At 34.8% G+C, this 12,097-nt stretch overlaps 1 protein-coding gene and 1 pseudogene across 1 annotated transcript; both read left to right on the top strand.

Moving 5' to 3' along the window:
• The first annotated feature begins 5,877 nt into the window (after positions 1 to 5,877).
• Positions 5,878 to 8,046, top strand: LOC131640586 (heat shock cognate 70 kDa protein-like; annotated as a pseudogene).
• Positions 8,047 to 10,332: 2,286 nt separating this feature from the next.
• LOC131640587 (uncharacterized) lies at positions 10,333 to 10,797 on the top strand. Its single transcript, XM_058910973.1, has one exon. It carries the CDS (start codon positions 10,333 to 10,335, stop codon positions 10,795 to 10,797), a length of 465 nt encoding a protein of 154 aa, XP_058766956.1.
• Positions 10,798 to 12,097: the final 1,300 nt, after the last annotated feature.

Here is a 12,097-nt window from a genome sequence, read left to right as displayed (position 1 = left end):
CCTTAGGATAGGGGCGGGCGCCCTGCAAGCATAGGAGACGGGGGCTCAACCATAATGTAGTATCTCCCACTACCTAGTTACTGTGTATTGCAATTAGTATTACCACTTGAACTGAAATCAGTAGGGATGAACAACCGAACTATAGAATTAAATTACAAGCCATGGATTGAATTATTACAATTGAAAAGATTTAGCAGATAGATTAATTGATGTAAGTATCAGACTTTGAATAAAATAGTATAGCAGATACAAACATTAATAATGAAAACAAAAGAGTAGTATTAATAACAAGTTTTGTGACCCCTGCATAATTGTTAGCAGGGTTATAATAATTAGAAGATCCAATTTCCATGACACATCAGTAGCAGCCCAGAAAAATATAGCAGTTAGAAATAATATTTGTATCGTTCCAGGAATAATCCGCTAAACGATAATTTCTTGTGACGTATTGGCGATGTTGTGATGCGATGAATTTTTATAAATTGTTGTGAAGTGCAGGAAATAAAGTGACGATGTAATGTCAATGATGATTGATATTTTCCGGTGATATAGGCGTATACCTCGCGATGAGTTTATGATTTTTTTTTTTGACGTTGCATTTCATTGAGTTGCATAAATTGCATTTTTGGTGACGACCTGGATTTGGCGAAACAGTGATGAAGACTTATGCCTGTTTGAATGCCTCTAATAACTAGCAATTGGCGATGAGGACTGAAGCCCTGGGTACCACATGCATACGCACTTGTTGTAGTGTCTCATTCCATTTTGTATGCTTACGAAATTGTGTGACTTTGAATGTGAATTACCTGTTTTGGTTGAAATGACGATGTGAATTGAACGGTAATAATTATACCGCGAAGTGATGATTTTATGAGTTTTGACTCTAATATATTGTGTATCATAACTTTATTTATATGGTTAGATATCTCACCCATTATTTGTTTGGCCGTTGCCTTTATACTGGTAACGTGGAGGTGATAGCTGTGAGTGAAGATTAATTGTTGTGAGTTCAAGTCGGTTGTCGCTCTGATACGTAGCACTCGGGGGGGGGGGGGGGGGGGGGGGGGGGGGGACAAACGCATGATTTTATGATTATTTCCTTTGCTGAATTTTAATGTTGTTTTGCATTTAAATTGTGACTTTTGAAGTTGTTTTGCGAAAATGCTATGACTTTACTTTGTTTTTTTTTGGAAGTTTGTGAATCCGCTGCGTGGTTATTTAATATTAATGAACAATTTTTAAATACTAAATCGATTGTTATAAGTTTGACCGTTTTGATAAAGTGTTATGTATCTATCTTGAAGGCGTGTATGCCATATGTGATTTGAAGTCGAAATGAGATATCCCATGTGAATGTTTTGAAATTTTTATACTGTGATAGTCGTATAATTTATCGGGTAGAATTGGGGTGTTACACTATGTATCAGTATATTTGTAAAGATTCTGCTAGGGGCGGCATAGAAAATTTGATAGGAGAAGCGACATGACATGTCGGTCACACGAGCTTCCTAGTTACCTGTTAGTGGGAACGAATGCCCACTTCTTGGTTATGTTGTCTGTTTCCTACATTACACATGTTTTGTGGGAATATGAAAGCAACGTGTGTCGATTTGTAACGATACGAAAGGAGTCAAAAGGGAAACACATGTTCTCCTTCATAATAAGGGAGTTGATTGCCCAATCCCCACACTCTTAGAAGCGATTGCCATTTCCTAGGAGTCTGAGATCCATGCCCATTGATTTCTATAAATACCTCATCCTGAGGTTGAAATGCCAATTTATTATGTAAAACAACCCTAAAAATCTCTATTAGTCATACACTGCAAAGACTTGTCACATGGTATATTTTTAAGGGTCATGCTAACATGTGCCTTAAGGGCACATGTTAATATACTATAATTAGGAAAATTTGAGTTAAATAAAGTCATATTTAATGTTTCAAAAAATAAAATATACGCATTTTAAGAGAATATTTCTAATTATAATATCATTAACATGTGCATTTAGAGTACATGTTAGCATTTTTCTATTTTTAACAAGTAGACGTCGTAATTATAATGGTGAGATATGATGAATATTAACCAGAATTTCATCTTCCCAAACGCTTCTCTTTTCCTCTTAACCTTTTTTTTTTTGGAGAAAATATGTGTGCATATATTTCATAATATTTGTAGCATTTAAGTACACTTTACTCTATTTAAATACATTTTTCTCTATATAAACTAATGTGTTATAAAATATTTTATTTTGTTTTATAATAAATTAATTTAATATTTCACTTTTTATAAAATAAAATTCTAAAAGAATTTATATTCCAAATATTATTATAATCAAATTTAATAATGATAATCTATTTAAATATTTGTATTTTTATTTTTTAATTTAAAATTTATTTCTTTAAAAGTGTATACGCAGTACTCTATCTCATCTTTATTAGTATTACAGAAAAAAATTTCACTTTTTAAATATATCTTCTCTATCTAATCTTTATTAGTATTATAGAAAAAATTTCAATTTTTAAATATATCTTGAGTTGGACTTGGGTATGGATGCCAATTGCATCTATGTGTAGAAGGTATTTTAAAAAAATATTTAAAAGTGAATAAAATAAAAATCATGTAAAATAGATACCAGCGTGGTCACATGCAATTACTCACAAAATATTTTAGTATCCATTCCATCCATATATATATATATATATATATATATATATATATATATATATATATATATATATATATATATATATATATATATATATATATATATATAATAAAATTGTTTGTTTATATCTTAACTGAATAATAATATTTTAGAATTGTTTTTAAATATTGTTAAAATATTCAAATGACATAATAAATTATAATTAATCAATATTTTTTATTAAAAATGGAGTCAAACGAGTATAAGTATGAGTATTTTTTTTTTTGAAACAGCAAAATAACTTTATTAAGAATAAAAACTGTAGGCATGAGTCATGCCAATCACATCTGTTATAACAAAATGCTAGCAGGATGACATTTAAAATATCCTAAACAACTACATTCAGGAACAACCTCTTCCAAAATACCCCATAATTAACCAACCAAAACCAGTCATGACAATAAAGCATTCACACCTAAACTAGAACTCCAAATAGCCTAGAACCTGGACAACTATCAAACAGAAAAATGTTTGATTCTTATCAATACGACAATTCACTACCTGAAACCAAGTTCTTGATGGAGAGCCACTGCAAATTACCGACTAAACGAAAAATCACCACCAGAAAGATACAGCGGCAACATTGCAAAATTTAACAAACTAACACGTCCATTACAATAGCTTGCTGATCCGCTCCAGCTTCAACTATCCCAAGTCTCTGTACTCATAGGCCGAGACATATCCTAGGATTTGATCTCCATTGTGCATAGTTGAATTGAACGTTCATGTTGATTGAGGACAGCCACCTCTAAGAGTATTCAATAGTACTGTCGTCGAACACCTTTTCAGATACAACATCTTTGTTACTGAAAATTTTGGCATTCCTAGCTTTCCATATGCTCCAAACTCCCGCGAACCATATGACTCTGACTTTCGACGTAGTTTCCTTATCACCTCCAATCAGACCTTCAAATTGAGCAAAATTCATCCTACTTTCACTGTGTAAAGCAGTAGATATCCGGAGCCACTAGCAAATTGATTGCCAGATACCTAAAAAATATTTGCACTCGAAAAACAAGTGAGGTGTAGATTCATCCGCATCACAATCCCCGATACAACTAGTGGATCCTTGCCCTATGACATTCCTCCTAAAGAGGTTGTTCTTAGTCGCTAAACCATTCTGGAATAACCTCCATCCAAAACAAGAGATATTTGGTGGTATCGCTTTGTGCCAAACCTTAGACCAAGAAAAATAAGACTGATTCGGTTCAGCAGTTTTCAAACCCTTATACATTTATTTAACAAAAAAGTAAGTTGAGTTTTCCCATGCTCCTATATCTATCTCACAGATCTTTTTCCACCAATTCGAATCTTTACTATTGACATCACCTCTCATGACCTCTATCTCCCCATATCTATTCTTCAGTGCTTTTAACCATAACCCGATTCTTTCCGTTTTAGTTTTCCATTTCCACTTTCCTAATAATACCAAATTAAACATGTTAAAGTTTCTAATACCCAAACCCCCTCCTCATATGTTTGACATACCTTTTCCCAATTGACCCAATTGATTTTTCCAGTGCTCTCGCCCCCTCCCCACAAAAACTATTTAAATATCGATTCTAATTTAGAAATGATACCTGTCGAAGCTTTGAAGAACGAGAGAAAGTAAAGCGGAAGCGCATGAAGGACTGATTTAATAAGCATTACGCGCCCACCAAATGAAATGTATATGTTTCTCCAATTTGACAATCTCCCTCTAATTGCCTTTGTTACCGGTTTCCACGTTTCACTTCTATTCGGATTTGCACCAGTGGGAAGGCCCAGATATTTGAAAGGGAGTGAACCTTTTTTAAAATTCAAAATCCTTGCCGCCTTTTCAATCCATCTATCATGAGTATTCAACCCTACAAGTGTGCTCTTGCTGAAATTTACCTTTAACCCTGACATTACTTCAAACAACAATAGGTCCGCCTTGATAATCCGGATATTTAACCATCTTTTTTCCCCAACAATTAGTGTATCATCAGCATATTGCAAATGAGAGAATCGATCCGTCCCTTTATCAAATTTATACCCAACGAATTTGCCACTTTCGACTGCCTTTTTCATTAACATACCGAAACCTTCAGCAACAATGAGAAATAAAAATTAATAATCAATAGAATAGAGTATAAATATTGATTATGGCGCAGATATAAATTTCAATACCGAGATATTTTTAAAGCAATATGAGGAGAGTAGTATAGTATCCTCCTTACCAAGGTTGTCAGAATCGAGTTTTTACCTTGACTCGTTTTGCCTAGGTAAAATCGAAACGTAAAATCATAGAGTTTACCTCATATTAAAATTATATTAAATTTATATATACGACATATATATATATATATATATATATATATATATATATATATATATATATATATATATACTTATATAATATTCTAAATGCATTAATTATTTAAAATTTTAACTTAATTATAAAGCAAAAATATTCTATATCATCATAATAAAGTGTAATATTCACAAACTTGTATCAAATTATCAAATTCCATAAATTGTCCACCAAATCATAAAATGTAACATCCAAAAGATTATAAAAAAACAATAGTTTCATAAGTTTTTCAAGTTCATAAACACAAATCTTTTCATCTTCATCTTAATCAATAGTTCAATCCTTCTACAACATCATCTTCATTAGAAAATTCATATTCGACTTGATTAAATACATCTCCAAATATTAAAGATTCTTTAATATTATAACCAAGATATGAATGTGAATAAAATTAAATAAAATAAAAAATCCATAGAGAACATTTTATGGGGCAAAATATAAAATATGATTTATAAATTTTAACCAAAAAGAAGTAAAATCAGGTCAAAGAGTAAAATCCAACGATTTTACATGATTTTACACGATTTCACCGATTTTAGAAAGATTTAAATCACTTAAAATCGTTCGGGAATACAATTTTACATCAAAAGAGTTTTACCTGCGATTTGACACGAAATGTTGACCTAGAAACCTGAAATCTTAGAATTTAAGTTTTAAATCGAGATTTTAAAGACCATTGCTCCCTACCCATTATCATCCCTAGACTTGGGCAAGACCATAAACGTTTGTTAACATGATATATATTTCTATTCCTATTATACCCCTTGAGAAAAAATATCACACACACTGTAACGCTACCGTTTGATCATTTCCATCTCTTCTATTTAAGAAAGGGTTTTTGAGTGCTAGACTAAAACCTAATCGTTCTGCTTTTCTGCTTTTGTTTTTCTTTTAGTTGAAAGACAATGGCTAAGAAATACGAAGGACGTGCAGTAGGAATAGACCTTGGAACGACGTATTCTTGTGTTGCTGTGTGGCTTGATGATCACAATAGAGTTGAAATTATTCATAATGACCAAGGCAACCGAACCACTCCTTCTGTTGTTGCTTTCAACGATGATCAAAGGTTGATCGGTGATGCTGCTAAGAATCAGGTTGCGTCTAACCCACAAAACACTGTGTTCGGTACATTTCTCTTCTCTCTACCACTTCATGTACTCAATTTAAAACAATGGTTATTATTACAATTTTAAATAACGTCGGCATTATCATTAGTGATATTATCGAGAACAAGAGGTTGTTGTATTCTCGGTGGTCGTTGTTAGTAGGGTATCAATACTTATGATGAAACCTTTTAATTAAAACTTGTTATTATGCAATTGCTATTTTAGTTGGACAAATGGATGATAAGAATAAACTGTGTTTCTTTTTTCAGATGCTAAAAGGTTAATTGGTAGGAAGTTTAGTGATTCAGTTGTCGGAAAAGATATATTGTTGTGGCCATTTAAGGTCATTGCGGGTGTCAACGGCAAACCCATGATTACCCTTAAGTATAAGGGTCAACAGAAGCAATTTTGTGCTGAGGAAATATCATCCATGATTCTTTCAAAGATGCGAGAAGTCGCAGAGGCATATCTGGAGTCGCCGGTCAAGAATGCTGTTGTTACTGTGCCTGCTTACTTCAATGATTCTCAGCGAAAAGCCACCATAGATGATGGCGCCATTGCGGGCCTTAATGTTATTCAGATAATCAATGAACCTACTGCTGCTGCGATTGCATATGGTCTAGATAAGAGAAGAAATTGTGATGGTAAAAGAAATATTTTTGTCTTTGACCTTGGTGGTGGGACTTTTGATGTGTCTATCCTCACAATTAAAGGTGATGTCTTTGAAGTAAAAGCCACTGCCGGAGACACTCATCTCGGAGGAGAGGACTTTGATAATAGAATGGTGAACCATTTTGTAGAAGAGTTCAAGAAAAAACATAAAGTGGACATTAGCCTTAACCCAAGAGCCTTAAGGAGGTTGAGAACTGCTTGCGAAAGAGCAAAACGGATACTCTCATTTACCTTTGTAACCACAATTGAGCTTGATTCTTTATTTAATGGAATTGACTTCTCTTCATCAATAACTCGTGCCAAGTTGAGGAAATTAATATGGATCTCTTTAATGAATGTATGAAAATTGTTGATAGTTGTCTGAGCGACTCAAAGATCTGCAATGGTGATATAGATGATGTTGTTCTTGTGGGTGGCTCATCTAGGATTCCCAAAGTGCAAGAACTGTTGCAAGACTTTTTCAACGGAAAAGATTTGTGCAAGGGTATAAATCCGGATGAGGCTGTTGCTTATGGTGCGGCTGTCCAGGCTGCCATTTTGAGCGAAGGCTTTAAGAATGTCCCAAACTTGGTGCTGCGAGATGTTACCCCGTTATCACTTGGTATCTCAGCAGACATTGATCATGTCATGAGTGTGGTGATTCCTAGGAACACTACCATACCTGTCAAAAAGTCTAGAAGGTATACTACAGCTAAAGATAACCAGTGCATTGCCCCGATTAAGGTTTATGAAGGTGAGAGAGCAAGAGCCACGGACAACAATCTACTTGGTGAGTTCAGTCTTTCTTGTCTTCCAGGTGCTCCTCGGGGTCAGCCCTTAGATGTATGCTTTGATATTGATGAAAACGGTGTCCTAACTGTTTCCGCTAAGGAAGTATCTACAGGCAATACAAATGAGATCACCATAACCAATAAAGAAAGGTTGTCAGCCGTCGAAATTAAAAAAATGATTGAAGAAGCTGAAAGATACAATGCTGAAGATAAGAAATTCTTAAAAAAGGCCAAGGTAATGAATGCATTGGATAAATGTGTTTATAATATGAAGAATGCTTTAAAGAAGGATGTTAATTTAAAGCTCTCCCCTCAAGAAAGTGAGAAGATTAATAATGCAATTACGGTGGCCACAAATTTTATTGAAGGGAGTAACAAAACGAATGAAATAGATGTTCTTGAGGATCATCTAAAGAAGCTGGAGAGCATGCTGAAACACCTTGTTGCCATGACCGGCTAGTCTTATTTTTCTTTAAGATTTCAAATGATATCTTTAGGTTGATTGTTGATCACTTATAGTATTCCAGTTTATGATAATACTTGCATTGAACATTTTTACTTGTTTGTTTCTATTTTGTCTTGTTTTCTAGTTTTAGTAGCATCTTGGAAAACCTTACTTAGAATTTTAGTTACTTTCTAAACACATGATGTTTGAGTTTTAGTTACTTCTTGTTGGTGGTATTTTCTGGTTTTTGGTTCTTGGAAAACCTTAAGTGTGTTTTCCGATGGTTCTGCATAATTGACTGTGAAAATGATTTGAGTGGAAAAATATATTGCAAGAAATATAAATGTTAAACTATGAAATATGTCATCCAGTAGGAATTCATTAAAATATAGCACCAATTGAGTGCCAGTTTGTTCGTTAACATGGACCTGTGCAAATTTAAAATCGCTACAAAAATAGTTTCCTAACTTATCTTTAAATATGATTCAGAAGCATATATTCACCTGTTCACATTTAGATGGTTAAAGAATCTCTTAACTATTCACTCAGTAAAATCCATATATACTCAGTCAAATCCATATATGCTTGCCTTGACCTTCTGCTTGTATATGCATGAAATGTTTAAGCAATGCAAAGGGAATAAACTAATTTGTTGGTTTCATACATTGAGTGAAAGTGAAGTGATAATTCTTCATGTTAGTCAATATTTCCGACTCGATTTATCTTTAAGTAGACTACATCCATAACCAAAAAATCAGCCAAACTATGAGGGAAGATGATCTGCCTTTTCCTATTTTTTTTTCTGAAAGTTAAGTTGCTGAATCTTATCGCGTCGCACTCGGACCATAACCCGCTGCTGTTAGATTATGAAGTGATGGTGCAAGTGTAGAGGCAATTCTCGTTTCGAAATGGCTTACTGAGGAAGATTTATCGGATGTGGTGAAAGCAGGCAGGGGGCAGGGGCAGCCGAAACAGTTGGTATATCGGCTTACGGATTGTGCGTCTTCACTAACTTGCTGGGCTAGAAAAAATAGAAGGAAAGAGTGGTTAGAATTGGAGAAACACAGAGAGGCCATGGAAAGATTTGCGGGTTGCTGTGACCAATACGCAGCAGGGCTGTAAATGGAAGCTCAGAAGAAATTCAATAAATAGTTGATTCAAGAGGACACTTACTGGGGCAAAAATGCATTGGCTTGTTAACGGTGACCTTAATACAAAAATTTTTCATCAGTCAGCCACCATTAGGAAGAAATACCAGAAGATTTCTAAGCTTGTTAAAGAGGATCGCGGTGAGGTTACAGATCAACAGGGTTTGGGAGAGGTAGCGAAAGCGTATTTTGACAGTTTTTTTAAGGCTACGGACGGTAGTTATGAACTAGTTTTGAGTCATGTTCGTACTGTTGTAACAGCGGAGAATAATTACAAGTCGATGTCAGTGTTTACAAAGGAGGACTTTCATGTAAAATTAATGGAAATGAATCCGGATAAATCACCGGGTCCGGATGGTTTTAACCTGGCATTCTATCTAGAGTTCTGGGATATTTGCAGCGAATATTTTCTTGGAAGCCAAGGATAGGTTAGAACGGGGCTACTTCCCGTTTTCACTTATAGATACAAATATTTGCTTGATACCGAAATGTAATCAGCCGAGTCATATTAAAGATTTACGCCCCATCTCCTTATGTAATGTAGTGTACAAAGTTGTTTCAAAAGTGTTAGCCAATAGGATGAAATTTGTGTTAGACAAATGTGTTTCGGAATAGCAATATGCCTTCGTGGAAGGTAGATCTATCCTAAATAATGCGATGATAGCGAGCGAAATTATCCATGCTCTAAAAAGAAGAAAGAAAGGAAAAAAACGCTCAGTTGGCCTTAAAGATTGATATTAGTAAAGCATATGATCGAGTGGATTGGGGTTTTCTTAAGGATATGCTTACGAAGTTGGGTTTTTCGGAGAGGTAGACGCGTTGGATGATGATGTGTGTTACTTCGGTGCACTATAATGTTCTAGTTAATTCGGAAAGTGTTGGTCCTATAGAACCGAAAAGAAGATTGAGGCAAGGGGACCCACTGTCGCCTTATCTCTTTATTCTTATTTAAGAAGGCCTATCGGTCATTATCCAGGGTTCAGTGGGAAGGGGTGAAATCCACGAGATTCAGATTTGTAGAGGGGCACCCATTGTGTCCCATCTATTTATTGCTGACGATTGTTTTTTATATTGTAGGGCCAATGTATAGGAGGTGAAAATCCTTATGAATCTTATAAATACTTACGCGGAAGTGTCGGGCCAAGAAATTAATATGACGAAGTCAGAAGTTTTCTTTAGTAACAATTTGAGTAACACGACGAAAGAAGACCTTGCAGTTATTATGGGAGTCTGTCATGTTCTGGGCACTGGCAATTATTTGAGGCTGCCCTCGATGATCAGAAGGAGTAAAAAAGCTACGTTTTCTTATATTAAAGATCGTATATGGAAAGAGATAAATTCTTGGAAGGGGCGATCTTTATCCAAAGCGGGAAAAGAATTGATGATCAAATCAATCTTACAGGTAATTCCGACATATGTTATGAGTATGTATATTATTCCTGATGGAGTGATTGATGATATTGAGAAAATGTTGAATTCTTTTTGGTGGGGGTGGGGGAGTAATAATAACAAGGGAATAAGATGGATGACATGGGAGAAGCTTACTTGTTCTAAGACGGAGGGTGGATTTGGGTTCCGTGACTTAAAAGCTTTTAACATGGCGATGGTGGCTAAATAGGGTGGTTTCTTATGTCTAATCTGTATGCTCTGGTGTCCAGAATCTTCAAAGCAAGGTATTTTCCTAAAACATATTTCTTTGAGGCAACTCCTGGATATAATCCAAGATTTGTGTGGAGGGGTATATGGAAAGCTAGAGAAATATTAACGCCAGGTTGCAGGTGGAGTATTGGTGATGGTAGTAGTATCAAAGTGATGAATGAACCTTGGTTTTGAGATGGAGGAAGAAAGGGCATGATTGGACCTCAACAGTAAGGTGTGTATAATATTACCGTTAGTAATCTCATGCTAGATAATGTTAAATAATGGAATATGAGATTATTACGTGACATGTTTAATTATACTGTGATTGAAGATATTATCAAGGTCCCGTTGGTGGATGAAGTAACGGAAGATAGATTGATTTGGAAAGAGGAGGATAATGGATGCTATAATGTGAGATTAGGGTATTGTATGTGGAGGAATACACGGAGAAAAATGTATAATTCAGATGTGCCAAAAATTTGGAGTAACATTTGGGGCATTAAGGCTACTCTTAGAGTAAAGCACCTTCTATGGGTAATTTGTCACAATTGTCTTCCAACTAGAGCCTGTTTTCGTCAACATCATGTTCAGTGTTTGGGTGAGTGTCTTTTTTGTGAAAGTAATTTTGAGGATTCTCGGCATGTTTTCTTTGGTTGTGTCATTCCCAAAAATTTGCCCTCCACATTTCAAGATATTTTGGCTTCAGAATGGTCTCCTTGTATCCTAGGGTTCTCAAGCTGCTCAAGAACACTAAGGTTTTCATCATGCTAAGCTTATCCTAAGCAATCGACCCACAACTAGGGTTTTGCTTCTCTGAATACAAAATCAAATTCTAATGCTTCATGTGGTCATCATACTTACTCATATGCTTAAAATCACCACCATGTCAAGTTTCAAGCCCCACAATTCAAGTTTGCTCAGTCAAAAGCTCAAATGATCAATAGTCGACTAGTTTGACCTAAAAGCCAACTGTGGTCAACTTACAATTGAAATTCCAAATTTTTAGTCAACATCAACATTTTGAGGTTATATTCATCATTTGATCAAGGGTTGATCATGATTCATCAAGAAAAGCTCCAAAGTCATCAAAACTCAAAGTTTCTAAATTAAGGTTTTTGAACTAAAAGTCAACTGAACTTTGTTCAGCCATAACTCTTACATGGTTCATAAGAAATTGTCCAACCAAATCCTATTCTCAAGTAAATTCAATTCTCTACAATTTTTATGTTGGGCACAAGCCCAAGAAATACACCATTTGAGAGAGATGAGCTAAAACA

The sequence above is a fragment of the Vicia villosa genome, unplaced genomic scaffold, assembly GCF_029867415.1.
Source record: "Vicia villosa cultivar HV-30 ecotype Madison, WI unplaced genomic scaffold, Vvil1.0 ctg.003211F_1_1, whole genome shotgun sequence".
Lineage (NCBI taxonomy): Eukaryota > Viridiplantae > Streptophyta > Magnoliopsida > Fabales > Fabaceae > Vicia > Vicia villosa.
This window is presented reverse-complemented; position numbering and strand designations above follow the sequence as displayed.

What these genes read in the sequence shown, in the direction of transcription:
- LOC131640587 (XM_058910973.1), top strand. Translation starts at nt 10,333, where the DNA reads ATGACGAAGTCAGAAGTTTTCTTTAGTAACAATTTGAGTAACACGACG.